Source organism: Heloderma suspectum, chromosome 3, assembly GCF_057233095.1.
Source record: "Heloderma suspectum isolate Gila_16-S chromosome 3, 16-S_ref, whole genome shotgun sequence".
Lineage (NCBI taxonomy): Eukaryota > Metazoa > Chordata > Lepidosauria > Squamata > Helodermatidae > Heloderma > Heloderma suspectum.
The window spans coordinates 139,786,337-139,803,505 of NC_139460.1; the positions used below are offsets into that span (position 1 = coordinate 139,786,337).

The window sequence follows — 17,169 nt, forward strand, 5'->3', positions numbered from 1 at the left end:
TTCACTGTTTATAGATGAAATAATGTATTTTATAGCCCATTCCCACAAAGTCATTGCTAGATGCATTCAAATTTAGTTGGAAACTTGCTTTAAGCTTTGCCCTTTAAGTCAGGGATCCCCAAACTTTTTGGGCCCTTGGGCGTATTTGGGAATTTGAGAAACTGCTGTGGGCACCACCACAAAATGCCTAGTCAGTGGATCGTGGCTTTGGCATATGTTGCATCTATGGATCTTAGGCTGTGTCTTATTCAGCAAAAAAAAAAAAAATTGTTTCATGCCTATTGGACTCTGCAGTGTCTCTTTAATAAGGGATTGTCTAATTCAGCTAATTGCTTCTTTTAAACCTATGTTTTGGCAATGTCCAGTAGCTGCTTTTTTGCGGAGGGCGGGGGGAGGTTATTACACAGATACATTTTGTAGTAGAACAGTCTTTAATATTCACTGATGTACACATTCTTTTAATTATTTACCTGCTTCATGGAAATTAATGAATGGTCAGCATAAATGAATTCTCTGTGCCCTTTTGACAGCTAAAAAACATTGGAAGGATAAGCACTCACCTCCTGTAATGCAATGGACTGAGGACCTTACAATGCTTTCAGTATTTGAACTGGTGACTTATGCATGCCACCTTCAAATGGATACTTATTTGATTGATTCTTGTTACTATTCAAGTGATTTATTTTTTTCCTGTATGCTGGGCTATATTGCACAATGATGTAAGAATTAGTTTACTGAAATAATATTTCAATGTTTACTATTAGGGTTAAATTACATGCTATGTTAATATGTAGTGTGCAGCTGATCCTCACCATTTTGTTTACCTTAGCAGAGTAGGTCTGATCTCAGTTAGGACCACTGCATGTGGGTAGAGGAGGTTTAAACCTTCCCACCCAGCCCCTTCCCCTCCACTAAATGTGCCTCACCCCTTCCACTGTGGGGAATAAAAAAAAACCTAGGGGGAACTCAACTGATGCCAATGGAGTTTTTAACTCTTTCTTTTAGTCCCCATGATAGTGGGGCAATTTGGGGGGGGGGAGTGGCTGGAAGGGAAGATTTACAGTCCCCTACCAATGTGCAGTGGTCCTGATCCAGATCAGACCCCCTGTGGGCTTATAGTAAGGTAAACAAAATGGTGAGGATCAGCTGCATGCTACAAATTTAACATAGCATGTAGTTTAGCCCTCAGACTTGGCTCTGTGAGCCATCCACATGGGATCCCAGTCCTAGACACATCACTGCAATTCTCATTATGGGACTTACACAAAAGTAAATCCATGTGTTGTAAGAAAGAGGTTCAGAATTCAGATGTTAGTTACAGTTTATTTACTTAATGCTATTTTTAAAATAAAATTCACCTTGCTTTGCACCACTAATAATGATCCATCTTCAGGATGAATATATATACTATTTATTGTAACCCCATGAGATAATCAGAGATCACATTGGAGGTGTTTGGACTATTGTGTAGGGAGAAGAAACCATCATGGCTCCCCCTCCCATGTGTGCCGTGTGCCTGACTGCTACCTACATAATTCCCCATGGTTCAGCATGGGTTGGTGTGTTGTCCAAACTCAGCATGCAGTGCAGCATCGGTGACATCATACCCACCCTACAACCCTTACTGCAAGTTGTGGGTTGAAGAGTAGATACAAAATCACCCCTGCTGTGCCAGGTTCGGACGGCACACCAACCTGCGTTGCATCGCAAGGAATTATGCAAATGGTAGTTGCGCAGGGCAGGGGCTGGGGGGCAGGTGGGGAGAAGCCACGATGGCTTCTTCTCCCTAAGTGATCATCCAAACCCAGCCACAATCTGTCTCAGCCATTTTCTCACATTACACAGTTGCAAGTGTATCCTAAAACAAGAAGCATCTGGTGGGTGGAAGAGTACATATCAAGGGAATAGGCTCTTGTTCCCCCATTCATATGTTACTGTTTATTTCTGCCATCGCAGTGCTTTCTCTATGATTGGCTTGGTCCTTATTGCTTTTGGAACTGGTGGAATCAAGCCCTGTGTAGCAGCATTTGGTGGAGATCAGTTTGAGGATCATCAGGTATGCTAATATTGTTATACCCTTCCCCAACTCCTAGGGCCGATCTACATTGTGCCCGCCATCGCACTGAAATTGGAGTTCTGTCGGGTTAAACGCACTCGCATTAAAACATGATTACCCACACATCACTCACCCATTTTCCCCATTGCGGTTCTTGATCGAATGCACGAGCTTGGCTCACACTCGAGAGTTGTGCTGTTTTCCTGCTCTTAAAAACAGCGGCTCTCATTGGAGGAGCAGAAACTCTTCCTGTTTCTGCTGATTCCCCGCCCACTGTCCCTCTCTTCCTCTATCCCTCTGTGTGTGTGTGTGTGTGTGTGTGTGTGTGTGTATAGCGCGAGCATCCTGTTGGGGCTTGAAGCCCAGTGAGAGCTTGTCCCTTGTCGCCCCGCTGTAGCAGGTGGGGGTGGAGGGAAGAAGGAGGCACCTATCCTCTTCTCCCCCCCACCTGCTGGAGGCCAGAGTGAGAGGCTGGGGGGTGTCTGCTGATGCTCTTTTCCCCACGCCAGCCCTTTGCAGCCAGCGTGAGGAAAAGGGGCAGCAGCGACGGCACCCAGCACTCAGGTTTTTTTTGGGGGGGCTGCTAGCATCTTCAAAGCTTCAAAGCTGTGCAGCTTTGAAGACTGTGAGATGACATTGCATAGGTTCCGCAGCACTCAGAGCTTTATCACCAGCAAGGAAACAGCTGGAGGTGCATGCTCTTGTCTGATCTCAGAATCTCAGCAGGGTTGGCTCTGGTCAGAATTTTGGGTGGGCCACCACTTGGGAATCAGGCTTCCTGCAATGAGTAGGGGGTTGTTCTCTCCCTTCAAATGACACTAACTTTTACCTCCTTCTATCCCCTGCTTTGGCTTTTTTTTTAAATTAAAGATCACAACTGTAATAATGCCTTAATTAAAAAAAAAATCACTTTCAGGGTGATCTTATGTCTACTCAGTAGTAAGTTCCATTGAGTTCAATTTGGCTTACTCCCGAGTGAGCGCCCAGGATTGGGGCCACAAGAAAACATTACAGCACCAGTTAAGCTACTGGGAGAATGCAGGGGAAGGGTGGGGGAAGGCAGCGTGTGTAAAGGCACTCAGTTGTGATCCTTAATTAAAAAAACAAAAACAAAGCAGGGGATAAAAGGAGGTAAAAGTTAGTGTCATTTGAAGGGAGAGAACAACCCCCTGATCAGTGCAGGAAGCCTGATTCCCAGGTGGTCACCCATCCAAAATTCTGACCCAGGTCTGACCCAGCTGAGCTTCCCAGAACAGACAAGAGCTAGCACCTCCAGATCTCTGCTGGTTGGTGATAAAACTTCTAGTGCTAAGGAAGCTATGCTATCAGTAGCTGGAAGACCAGATGGGGTCATCTAGAGCTGTGATTGGACAGGAATGAAATACAAACACCGCCGTATATGGACAGGCGTGAGCAGAGCACATGAATGGGAAATATCGGGATATCAGGGTATTGAAAGCAGGTGTACGGAAGTGGGAAATTCCGGTCCCAATTCGAGGCAGGTCCTACGTAGTGTGAAAGACAAGCGGTGAAACCTTATTGGAAGAGGAAAAAAATGTAAGTGTAGATTGGCCCTAAGTGGTGAAAAGTTCCAGGGGTGCAGTGTTTACCTCAGGTTTTCTTTGGAGGGGGAGGGATGTTTCATAATATTGGCTTATTTACAAATATACAGATTGAGCATAAGTAAAGGCACAGTATAGCTTTCCAACAGATTCACACTGGAACTCCAGAGAGAGAGAGAGAGACCTCCAAAAGGCACTTCTCAGACCTTGCTGTCTTCCTGCCTCTCTCTCTGTCATTCACTATGTCTATCTTTCAAATGCTTATATTGTTTTTCCACTCATAGTTAGCTTGCACCAGCTAGAGGGGGCGGGGGGGGGGAGGGCAGGACAATAAAGATGTCATCTTCTCCAACCTTCTCCTAGCCTTCCTGGGTCGACTTCCCTAACAACAGTTGTGCCTGGCAACTTTGCTGCTAACTATTAAGGACCATTTGCAATCATTCTAGCCCCATTAACCTCCTCCTGTCCAAACCCAACAAATCCACAACAGTAAATCAAAAGGTGTACAACTTGCTTTTTTATTTGTCATAATAATTTTGCAAAGCCATGCTTATCTATAGCAGCCCTGCATGTTAACATATCTAGTGTTAAAGTTAGACATCTATACAGCCAAATACATTACCTTTATTCTTTGGTCATTATTAAGTAATTTCTAAAGTAGAAACTTTGCTCTCTATAAAAAATAAACTCACAGAAGTATATATTATACGAATTCTCTACTTTGGATTTCAGGAAAAGCAAAGAAGCAGGTTCTTCTCTATATTTTACCTGGCCATCAATGCTGGAAGCCTTCTCTCCACTATAATCACTCCAGTGCTTAGAGGTAAAACTTGGTCTAATAAAGTGTGCATATGTAAACTTCATTTTACAAGAACCAACTTTTTATTTAATACTTTCCCCCATTAAAAACCTAACATTGAGCTGAGCTTCCTTAATTGATAAAGGCAAGGGGTGTACACAAATATCAGTGATGCCATTTAAGAAGGGCATGGCAGGGTTTGTTCCTCTGGGTTTGATGGGATTATGCCTCAGGAGTAGCTCTATCTCTGGCCAACTCACTGGCCATGTTCAGACGATCAGTAGGGGAAACAACCCATACTGCGTTGTTTCCTCCACTGATCATCCGAACCCATTCACTGGGTTTTATGATCATGAGCAGAATTCCATTAACAGCATGGAGCCGTCCTGCATCCTCCCTCTTGCTGCAGTCTTCAGTGCCCCCCCCCGCCACTCCTGAGGGTCAAGGGACTCCCCAGAAATTATATATGCAGTGTGAGGAGCTGCAGCTGGGGATAAGGTTGGCATAAATGGGTTACACTCCCAGCTAAATGACCCAAGATCCCTTTCTGCTCAAGCACCATGGCAATACTTGGATCCAAGCTACTGGCTCTACATAGTGATGAGACTGTTATGAGCTAGAATTAAATTGGCCTATGCATGTCAGTACACAAATGCTTTGGCTGAAAAAATGGTGGCTGACCTCTCTTAGTAATATCATCAATATAGTTCTAATGTGGTATAAATAAAAAGTAACTGCACCAAATGCTCATAAAATACACGATAGAATCTTGTATATATAAAAGAAGAGGCCTTTATTCCATGCTGAGAATCTTTGCCCATCCAATTCTCAGATGGGACCCCTGAGATCTATCAATAGTTTTTACTCTGAATTTGGTTTCTAATACAGTCTATACAATTGTATACAATCACCAGAGCTTGATAGGTAAAATATAGCTTGCAGAAGATTCTGTTCCAGGGAATTGTTGGGCTGATGTCTACTACTCATTTCTTTGATTTAGGGGAAGAATGTGGAATTCACACCAGACAAAAATGTTATCCTCTGGCATTTGGTGTTCCTGCTGCACTAATGGCTATTGCACTGTGTAAGTTACAAACTTTAAAAAATTTACCACACACATGGTAAACTACAATTCTCACTTGCTACATTTTGTTAGGGAAACTGTAGTGGTGTAATTATAAATGTTAAAGTGCCAAAGCTCATCATGACAGTCTCCATTGCTATGCCCCAAGGAGAGTCCATACCCTCAAATGCAGGCAACTGCATTGATCCATTATGTATAGATATAGCGGGCAGGGCTGGTGTCAAGGGTAGGCACCTGCTGAGTGCCCAAACCCCAGTAGGGACCCACTGACAAAAGCTCCCTGGAGTTGCTTCTCCTCTTCACCACTGCAGCCTGCCTAGTTTGCTGAGTGCCATAGCTTTCCCCCAAAGGAGGTAAAAGCAGTCAGGACAACATTTCAGCAGGAAGGGTTAAGAAACCTCTCATTCTCTCCACCTTGGTCTTTCTCACCAAATTGCACCCTCAGCAGCCACATTTGTAAAACATAACAAAAGAACTACACTTCTGTTCTTGGCCTGTAATTTGTTCCTTCAGTGAGTGTTTGCTGGCTGTGGTTACTCAATAGTGAGGAAAATGCACCTTGTGTAAACTTGTAGCCACTCCTCTTACTTCTATTTAAAGTCTTCTAGAGCTGAGCTGTAGCATTATAAGAGGTTCTGGAGCAGTACACTAGGAAGCTGTTTCTCAAATTAAGCCTTGTTCTATAGGAGGCTATTGGAAAAAGAAGGAAGAAAGGGGCATATAAGAAGAAGGGGAAAGAAGTGGGGAGAGAAAAAGAGAATTGGAGTGGCTAAAAATGGAAGAGAAAGAAATAGAGAAGAAAACACTTTGTGGAGATGAGAAAAGAGAAGCAGATGGGCAAAGTTGTGAAAAAAAGGCTGTAGAGAAAAGAATGTACAATGAAGTGGGATGATGACAATTTCCCCCATTGTGTGTGTGTGTGTGCGCACGCTTGTGTGTGTGTGTCTGGGAAACGACATAAGAGGTTGTGGTGGCCAGCAGTGCACACACAGAAGAGTAGAAATCTACTTCTTGTTCTCTTCAACAGCCTAGGTTCCTGTCACCAAGCACATTTCTTTAAACTTCAGTGGTGACTGAACCTCTAAACTTCTGCACCTGTCCTGCTTGCATTGGTGCAGGGACAGAGCTCCAGGGAATTAGTCAGGGTCAGTACCAAAGGTAAGATCAGTAGGCAGTCCAAAGTCCAAGCACAGGGAGTTCCAAAGAAAATTATCAGGGAAATACAAAACTGGAAACTGGTACACAGATATTGTTCAAGCACTCTGTGCCTAGAACTGAAGGCGTTTAAGCCTGAGCCTTCAGAGGCCCACCCAGGGCATAGCTGCATGCCATCAGTGCCACCTGAGGAATGGTCTACTCATGAGCAGAGCCTTGCTCACAAGTACAGCTTTATTCCTGAGAAGTCTTTATTCCTCAGGTGGGCACTTCTGTACCATTAGACACCTGTGCTTTCTGGTCCTAGGTAGTCATTTGGCATTTGAGTCCAAAAAGGGACTAAATATGTCTTGAAGGGAAGGGTTGACGGCTGTCTCCCCAAGGGCTCAGGATCCTCCTGACCTGCCTCAAGGTCCCTTAGTACAGGTGGCTCCTCTGAGATGGTTGGCTCAGGGGCCCGCAGGCCATCCTCCAAAGAGGAGCCCTCCAGAGGGAGCATGACAACTCCTGTGTAACAGTGCTCTCACCTATGCGTCCTTTGATACAACTCCTAGCCATGCAGAGCTATGAAAGCGTTAGGTTTTCTCCACTGGGATTTCTGTACTAGTTCTTAAAGTGAGTTTTGCCTTGCTCCCCTTGTATGGCATTTGCATGCTGTCTCAGAGATTGCAGCAACTTCAGCAAATCTTGGTGTCCTTTATTTCTTTCCCCAGTTGTGTTCATAGCTGGAAGTAGAATGTACAAGAAAGTTGAACCTCAAGGCAATATAATGGTGCAAGTTGCTCAATGCATTACGGTAAGTAATATACAATGCAGGGCCAGCATTCTCGAGGATAACTGTTTTTTCCTGAGCTTGACTCTAGTAGGGAGAGAAAGAGTGGCTCATTTTGAACTTAACTTGGTTAATGGACTTGTAAGTGGTCCCACCACTCAAATATGCAGCGTATACCTTTTAGCCGGTGATCTGCTGATTCCAGGGCTTCTCTTCTGGAACTGAATCCTGAGTCCCATGAAACTGCTTTTCTGGGCTAACAGAACATTCCTTATGTATGACATTGGAGCATTGTTTCAGTTTGCATAATTCTTTTCGGTTCTCCCCGTGTCCTAAATATTATCTGGAACTGCCAGGGATGGTCAGCGTAAGGCAGCATATGGCCCCCTGGCCTCAAGTGTGGCCCCTGCCACCAAATTTGCCAAATTTCAGCACCAAACCATGAGAGTGGCCTAAAAAGGTCAAATTTAGATTTTAAACAAGGTCTGTGCCTTGTGTTAAAAGTTAAATTTGGCCTTTTTAGGCCACTGTTGCAGTTTGCCATCAAAATTTGGTGGCAAACCACCCATTGTTTCACTGCTGCCACTACCAAATTTTGGCAGCAGTATGGGTATGGTCCCCAGATGGTTCCAGGATGTTGAAATTGGCCCCTGGAGCCCCCAAAGTTTCTTACCCCTGAGCTAGACTATCTCAAACATCATGAAAAAGTGATATTCATAAAAACACATAACTGTCAATAGCACCTATTTCTAGATATATAGAGTAGAAAGGTACAGTGGTTGGGGGGGGCTCCATTCAGAGCTAGCTTCAGAAGTAGACATTATTGGGCACCTGCTAAGGCCCACACTCCTGCAGGGGATGCACTGCCACTCTCTGGAGCCTCCAGTTCCTTGTCCTCTTTGTTGTTGCGGCCTGTTCACTTGTCCTTTACAGGAAAGCAAGCAGTAACAAAGAGTGAGGAGATACAGACACACCCTCCATCTGCCTTGCACCCTCTTGGTAATTGTGTGGACTGAGCCCAGAGGGAGAGTGCAAGCAAGTGGGTGACAATGCCTTGGAGAGGAGGTGGGTCAACTGAAGGCACCTTGCCCAAAGGACCCCCCAAAACCTGCAAATGGCACCGGCTACGTTGATGCAATTACGTGAAGTGCATATTTTTTTCTTTAAAATTCATCAACTTCAGCCCCCATGAGATGCAGAAAATAGCAAACAAAATTATCAAGGGGCTGAAACAACTTCCCTGTGAGGAGAGGTTATAATGTTTAGGGATTAGTAAAGAAAAATGGTGAGTAAGGCGGGGACATAATAGAGGTGTAAATTATGCATGGCATGGAGAAAGCGGATAGGGGGAAGGTTTTTCTCCCTCTCATATAATAGAATTCAGGGTTATCCAATAAAGCTAATACTGGGAGATTTAGGACAGATAAAAGGAAGTACTTCTTCACACAGTGCATTGCTTAACTGTGGAATTTGCTATCAAAAGATGTAATGATGGCCACTGAGTTGGATGGTTTTAAAAGGGAATTTGACAAATTCATGGAGGATAAAGCTATGAATGGGCACTAGTCATGATGGCTGTATGTTACCCCCAGTATCAGAGGCAGGATGCCTCTCAATGCCAGTTGCTGGGGAACACGAGCAGGAGAGTGTTATTGTACTTATGTCCTGCTTGTGGGATTCCCATAGGCATCTGCCTGCTAGAAGAACAGAATGCTGAACTCGACAGGCCTTTGGTCTGATCAAACAAGGCTCTTTGTATGCCCTTATGACAGTTGCCACATCCAATTTGGAATATTTATGTTTATTTCTTTTTGCATTTCAGTCAGTTAAACTGGGAAACTTGTTTTGTTCTGCAAAAACTTGTGAATGTAAATAGGGGGGAAATAGCAGTATTAACAATTTGCTAATGCTCTCTTTGCAGTTTGCTATTGGAAACCGATTTAGACATCGCAGTAAACAATTCCCTAAGAGAGAGCACTGGATGGACTGGGCTAGTGAGAAATATGATGTAAGTTGTGCTGTTTGTACGTACAGAGCTTTAAACACTGATCAACTGTATGTTTACCTTAGTACTCTAACTTTACATGGACTCATTCTTTTTCAGTGACGAGCTTTCTGTCAAAGCTGTCTAGAGTAGCATCCGAAGTGTGTTGTTAAGGCATACTATTTTCTGTGGTTTAAGATTTTTTGGGCGCCTTGTAGCATTTATCATATCTCTCTGTCACTTCCAAGTCCAGCAGATCATATAAATCTTTGCAGCTAGTTGGACAGGCAACAGCCATCAAATGAGATTTGAACCCACAAACTTCAGAGATTTAAAGAAGAGCTGTAAGTAGGGTCAGATGAATGGATAGAGCACCCTGTGCATAAACAACACTTGGGACCTTAGACATCTCTGAGTCATAACCAATGCCACTTCCTCTGTCAGTGATTGGGTCAATCGCAAAAGCACTCCCACAGTCTTTCTCGGTTGTAAGTGCCAGCGCTAGCACTTCTTCAGTAAGTCCCTGGCGTGACCCATGGGAAGCAGAAAATCAGAAATAGTAAATGCAATTAACACAGTCGTATGTCAAATTTACTTTATTTGAAATGGAGAGCAAGTCAGTATAATTTACTGATTAAATCTTTGGGAGATTAGGATTATGTGTTGTTTATGAAATCTGCAATAAAGCCAGTATCCTGCTCTTTATGCAAGCTAGGTCCAATTTCCCATAGTGCTTCCCATGCTCTTTTCCCCAGTTTTATGAATAACCATGGTGGGAATAACCATGGTGTTGCCTGATCTCCCATATAAGTATGGCACATATCGTTATGAAACATGTAATTATGGCACTTTTGTGTCCTTACGAGGCTGAAGCCTTACACTCTGGCTTACTTGACATGATTTTAATCCTGTGATAGTCCTTTATTCCAAATAGTTTTGATTATAGCCAGTAATTTAGTCTTACAGGAGGGCTGCTTTGAGGAGGGCATGGAGGATAACAGCCAGATGCACCCTCGTCCTGTATTACCCAAAATAAGTCCCTCCACAGCTACTATTCCCTCACACTTTTTGAGCTGACTGCTGATACTCCTCAGGAGGCCAGACCTGTTGTTTTTGCCTATTCTGATCTATATATGATGAACTTTGTTGGAGGTTCTCTGACAGATAGTATTTACAGAGATAGTATTGAATTAATTTTTCTTGTATTGTTCCTTTGTTACAGAAACGACTTATTACCCAAACTAAGATGGTCTTGAAAGTGTTGTTCCTGTATATTCCTCTCCCCATGTTTTGGGCACTTTTTGATCAGCAGGTAACTTAAGGAAGGAAATTATAACTATTTCTTTGGGGGGGGGATCTTCACGACCATGGAATGAGAGGTGCGTTGGAGTATTATCTGAACTTTAATGGAATTGTCTTTGGTCCTTCAGGGATACATGAAGCAAGAAAAGTCGAGTGTACCCTACTTTAAAAATCCTCTTTTCACGGGACACACAGCATTTGAAAGGAACATACTTCTGGATTGGGTGGGGGTAGTAGATCAGAACATCATCAGCTCAGCAGGGGCTGCTCAACCAATGAGAGAGGTTTGTTTCCTGCCCCTGTCCAGGCTCCCCGCTGCTACAACAGCATAATGAATGGAGAGTAACTAATTCACAGTTCTGAAGGCTAGAAACAGCACTAAAAAATCAGGCTAGATAAGCCCCATTCCAGCAAACAGTCAGGGAGTTCTGGCTCCAGCCCACCTTTCACCTTCTCTGGCCACTTCTCCCTGCTCACAATGACAGGCTTCTCTGCTCCCGTGATCTTGAGACTGTGGTAGATTGCTACTGCAATAAAGCCCTTATGTGGATTTGTTTAATGCCAAAGGGATAGGCAGGGAAAATGCTCACTTTTCCATGAAGAAGCCAAAATCCCCAATTGTCGAGTGCAGCATCTGAAGGCTCCCTATGAGAGCACCTGACCACCCAAATTTTGCCCCATTCCAGCAGTCTGTCACAGAGTTATTGCTCCCACCCCCTTTTCCCCCAATGGGCACAGTTTTCCATGAAGAAGCTAAAATCCCCAGTTATGTAGTGCAGCATCTGAAGGCTCCCCCTGAGAGCACCCCACCACCCCAATTTAGCCCCATTCCAGCAAATTGTCGCAGAGTTATTGCTTCCAAGCCCCCTTTCTCCTTCTCTGGACACTTCTCTGTGCTTGCAATGACAGGCTTCTCTGCACCTGTGATCCTGAGACTATGGTAAATCACTACTGCAATAAAAGCCCTAATGCACATAAGGGCTTATGCCATCAAGAACTTATTGCAAGCAACACAGAGAAGCGAAGATATGTGACATCAGAGAAGTGACTTAACACAACACTAGAGACATGACTTAGCACAACATCAGAGAAGTTAAGTAATGGAAACATCAGAGAAATGCATAATCATGGAGGCTAGTTACTCCCACTGGCAAAAAGGAAGTGCAGCACAATTCCGAAGGCTCGAAAGAGCGCTCTAGTGCTTTGATGTATTGGAAAGGCAGGCTAGTTAGTCTAGATACCTAAGTTACTGAGGGCAGGGCCAGGTGAAAGACACACCCCTAGGAATACCCCAATCATACTGAATTTAAAGTGGAGGGATGGGAACACAGCAGCTGAACCATAGGGGAGCCAAATTAAAGAAAAACAACAGAGTAAAAGTACTCTGTAAAATGCGGCTTCCCCACAAGTAAACTCTGGGGTGGTTGTGGACTGGCCATAACATCATGTGCCACAAAGGACCTCCAAATGGTCCCAATCCACAGCAAATCACCCATGAAGACAGGCCCCTTGGGTTTATAAGGCTGTGGTGGTGTCCCCCTGCCCCAACTAGGTTAGGATGTAGCTAGATATTACAATTTTGTGTTATAGCTGGCAGAAGAATTGTACTTGAAAAAAATGTATCCACTAATATAACATGTGATTATATGTGGCAGAAGGCACAGCTGATTCCTCTGTCATGAATGTTTCCTCAAATATGACTTTTCTGAGTGTTATTTTTATTTTCAGTAAGCTTATAGGCTGGCAAAAGCTTCTTAAAATTACCTTTTCTTGCCCTTAGGCAGTCTTAATTAACATTTTTGATACAATTTCTTACCTGTCCTTTACGACATTGACCCAGGCTGTATAAGTAAATAAATATTCTTGATATTTTGCAGATACCAGCCTGATGCATTTTGAGGATGTTTAATTACAATTATTTGTTAAGAAAACTCTAATGTTTTGTTTTGAAGGGATCACGATGGACATTGCAAGCCACAACAATGGATGGAGATTTTGTAAGTTATTTCTTCAACTTTTTTCTTGAGTCCTAGTTGGGTCTTTAAGAAGTATTTATGCATGAACATAAATTTAAGAAGTATTTATCCCATTAAAAGCACATCTGGCATATGCCCACAATTCCTGGTCCAGCAAGTGATCTGCATGCACAAGCCTGCTTATGTCATGGATAGATGGAGTGGGGCAATGATATTCAAAGTTTTAATTTGTGAGTATTTTAATAGTAAAATATACATACCTCTCTCTCTCTCTCTTTTTCTTTAGGGTCTTGTTCACATTCAGCCAGACCAGATGCAGGTACAGTAAGCTTCTAGATTCATGTTTCCAGCTATTTCTAATAGACATTTTATAGTTGTCTGAACATTCTTAACTTTCTTTTCTTTTTCTTTTTATTCAACAGACTGTAAACCCGATTCTCATTGTTATAATGGTCCCTGTTGTAGATGCTCTAATTTATCCTCTAATTAAGAAATGTCACATAAATTTCACGTAAGTGAATGTACGTTTTTGGAATTGGTTTAAGGTTTCCACTTACAATTTGCCTTCACTTCTAACATGTACAACAGTGAAAATCAACAATGTCTAGGTGGTGGTGGTGGGAAATGAATAGTGTGTCCGAGGTTAGTATCAACATAATCTTGAATTGCAAATCGAACTCCAAAGGGGAAGGTGGAAAGGAAAATTCATTTGTAGGGGATTCATAGCTTCCTTCTGATAGGAGAATATAGTACAACTAAGCAGCAATCAGCCCACCAGAGCTGCAGTGACCTAATTTTGTGATGTCTGGTAGCTCTTTTTATAAAGAAAGCAGCTATTTCTAACAGACATTTTAAGTTGTTTGAACATTCTTAACTATAAAGAAATCCCAGCTTGACTTCCTGCATATGTTGGAGACATGGTGTGTGCACAGAGCACCCATGTGAGCAAGTGTTTCCTCATTAACATCAATACTGGGGTCAACTCTTGGATGCATTATGTAGAACCAACATTGATATTGTGGAGCCCCTGCTTGTACTGAAACCTCTGTGGTGAGCTGGTCTGAACTGAGAATGACCACTTGAGGGTTGGGCAAAAATGGCCTCCTCCCCAAATCCTCCACCAGTGGACAAAAATGTGGAAGTGGGGGATTTTGCAAAATATTATTCCAGGACTCTGTTAATACTGAATAGAACTATATTGTTAGTTCATACTAATTGATGAAGGAAGCAATGGGCAAAGAAAGAAGAAATGGAAGGAGTAGGGGCCAAGCCCATTGTGTCCTTCAACAGTATTGAAATACAGTGCATTGGATCAACAGTTGTGACTGAAATTCTCCACCCTATTTGTGTATGGCGGAATTGTGGTGGACTGTTTCATCTACCTGGGAACGGAGCTGAATTTTTCCAGTGGTTTAGGGCAAATCAGGAAAAAAAAACATTTTCAAAAATTATTTTCTGAAATATGTCAGTCCAGCTGTACTGTCAGCACTCAGGCAACTGGAAAAACTGCAGCTTCAATGCTGAAGAACAAGAACTAAGGCTAGAGTACTTGGTCTATGTAGGGTGGCCAGGTGCCCTCCTTTACAGAGGATAGTCCTCTATTTGAAGGCATCCTCTATTTCAAGGGCTGTCCAAGTCCTGTTTAAAGATGAAGTACCATAGGAACTTCATCAACAGTTAGCACCTGAACAGTAGACCGAGCAGGCAGGTACACAGGTCACCTGGTCTTCTATGCTATGGTGAGATATACTGTATTTCTATTTAAATTATTATATTTCATAGAATCAGAGAATAGTAGGGTTGGAAGGGGCCCACAAGGCCATCGAGTCCAACTCCCTGCTCAGTGCAGGAATCCAAGTCAGAGCATCCCTGACAGATGGCTGTCCAGCCTCGTCTTGAATCCCTCCAGTGTGGGAGAACCCACCACCTCCCTAGGTAATTGGTTCCATCGTCGTATTGCTCTAACAGTCAGGACATTTTTCCTGATGTTCAGCCGGAATCTGGCTTCCTGTAACTTGAGCCCATTATTCCGTGTCCTGCACTCTGGCATGATCGGGAAGAGATGCTGGCCTTCCTCTCTGTGACAACCTTTCAAGTACTTGAACAGCGCTATCATATCTAAATTTGCACCTATACATATACACATTGTATGCAGATTTGTGCCCTTCTTTGTTCTCTTTTGTGGTGATGCATTTCCTCTTCTTTAGCAATTCATAAGTGGCCAGCCTAGTGCTATGTGGCAATGCCGCACCTACCTAAGGAATTTGTTTGTGATATCTGGAAGTCACCAGAGTGAGCTCTGAACCTGCTATCTTCAGGGTTATCATTAAATGCTATACAGTAACTGATGTGGCTGCCTCAAAAATGTAACCTAGCAATGAGCATTACGAAGACTTAAGGCATGGTGGAACTAAATAAGCGACATCTTTACAAATCATTTTCCCCCCATAGACTGTTAGAGAACTACAGCTAAGACACTTACAAAGCTCATTTGACTATGTCTAAAGGGACAATGTTAATCATTTTCAAAGACCTCGTAGCAAGTGGGTTTAATCACAGTTGAAGTATTTAGGTGACATTTATTCCTAAATATCTGCTCGCTCCTTCTTCCTACACCAGGCCTCTGAGGAAGATGACCGTTGGTATGATGCTGGCAGCTCTTGCATTTGTCGTTGCTGCTTTGGTGCAAATCCAAATAGATGTAAGTTGAAATCCAGACAAATTCTAACAAGGGGCTTCCTAATTAGTGCTTTAATTTGTAATAATGGGTTTTGGTTTTAAAATGCAGGTAACTTAAAGGCAAAATCATATCCCTATGTAGACAGAAAAAAGTCTTACAAATGAGATCCAGTGTGGTGTAGTGGTTAGAGTGCTGGACTGAGACTTCAGGAGATCCGGGTTCTAGACCCCACTCAGTGATGAAACTCACCAGGGCCCCATCTACACAGAGATACTTTCTAACACAACTCAGTTTAAAACTGCATTTTCATCAAAACAGATTTGCTTCTCCCATTGCACACGCAGCCAATAAAAGCAGTGTATACCCCCCAAAAAGTGGGGAAAGAACCGCTTTTGCGTGGCAGGCTGCATAAGAAATGGCATTAGTTAGGGCATATGTGGGTGGAGTCTCACGGCATCAACAAGCGTCCTTTAAAAAAAAAGTTGTTAACCTTATGCAAAGGTGCACACTTCCGGAAAAGTGCAGTGCAGCAGAAGTCAATGGGAATTACTACTTAGTTGACATGTTTAGCAGGCTGTTTTTAGGGCAGAAGTGGAGAATTCAGAAGAACAAAAGTCATCGTACAGATTTGAAGGCTCATTTGGGGAAAAACAAAGCACCTTTTAAAGTCATTAACCCTTTTGCAAATGTGTTCTGATCTGGATAGGTGCAGATGATGCAACTTTCCCTTCCTCCTATCAGTGCTGCTCCCCACAGCCGGTGTGGAGGTTAAATAATCACTAGTTGAGGTCACACAGACTCCCAAATGGTACTAAAGCTGACATGATGGGAAAATCTGTCACAGAACAACTTTGCAAAAATGCAGGTTTTATGGCATGAAAACCTGCGGTTGCTGAGGAGAGGCAGGAATGTTATGTGCCATGAATGTCTGTGAGGTGCAGTAGCACCAGAGTAATTCTCCCATGTAGATGGGCCTCTGTCTCTATATATTATAGTGAAGCATGGCTTATATTGTCTTCCTTAAACAGGGATTTCATTTTATTTGTTATATTTCTATACTGCCCTATAGATGAAGCTCTCTGGGCGGTTCACAACAAATAAAAACCATTAAAATACATTATATCATATAAGAAACCATTCCTATAAGGACATAAAACAGACTGCACACACAACAACAACATATATCTAAAACTTTTTAAAACTATCAGCCAGAGACAATCCAGGACCTGATCAAGAAACTGATTATATGCTGCCAAATGCCTGAGCGAAGAGGGCAGTTTTAACCTGGCACTGAAAAGGTGATGATGTTGGTGCCAGGTGAGTCACGTGGGGGAGTTCATTCCACAATTGGGGGGCCACCACCAAGAAGGCCCTTTCCCTTGTTGCTTCCCTCTGAGCCTTCCTCAGAGGAGGCACCTAGAGGAGGGTGTTGGATGCAAAGAGTAGTGTACGGGTCGGGTCATGCTGGGAGAGGCATTCCATTAGGTACTGTGGTCCTGAGCTGTGTAAGGCTTTATAGATCGAAACCAACACCTTGAACCAGGATTGGAAACATACAGGCAGTCAGTGCAAAACGGGCCAGAATTGGTGTTATATGCTCGGACCATCTTGTCCCTGTTATCAGTCTGGCTGCTGCATTTTGCACAACTGTAGCTTCTGAACATCTTCAAAGGCAGCCCCACGTAGAGTGCATTACAGTACATTAACTTGGAGGTTACCAGAACATAGATAACTGAAACCAGTTTATGCCTGTCCAGATAGGGGTGTAGCTGGGCTACCAACTGAAGTTGGTAGAAAGC

At 43.2% G+C, this 17,169-nt stretch overlaps 1 protein-coding gene across 2 annotated transcripts in view; it reads left to right on the forward strand.

Annotated features, from left to right (window-relative positions):
• SLC15A1 (solute carrier family 15 member 1) overlaps positions 1–17,169 on the forward strand; it is a 54,682-nt gene that overhangs the window by 18,681 nt on the left and 18,832 nt on the right. For both annotated transcript variants that reach the window (XM_084844705.1, XM_084844706.1), the window contains 10 exons: positions 1,957–2,056; positions 4,351–4,441; positions 5,418–5,501; positions 7,370–7,452; positions 9,350–9,436; positions 10,635–10,724; positions 12,667–12,711; positions 12,977–13,009; positions 13,113–13,201; positions 15,310–15,391. In XM_084844705.1, coding sequence (XP_084700831.1) covers positions 1,957–2,056; positions 4,351–4,441; positions 5,418–5,501; positions 7,370–7,452; positions 9,350–9,436; positions 10,635–10,724; positions 12,667–12,711; positions 12,977–13,009; positions 13,113–13,201; positions 15,310–15,391 — 784 coding nt within the window. The remainder of the gene's footprint in view (positions 1–1,956; positions 2,057–4,350; positions 4,442–5,417; positions 5,502–7,369; positions 7,453–9,349; positions 9,437–10,634; positions 10,725–12,666; positions 12,712–12,976; positions 13,010–13,112; positions 13,202–15,309; positions 15,392–17,169) is intronic.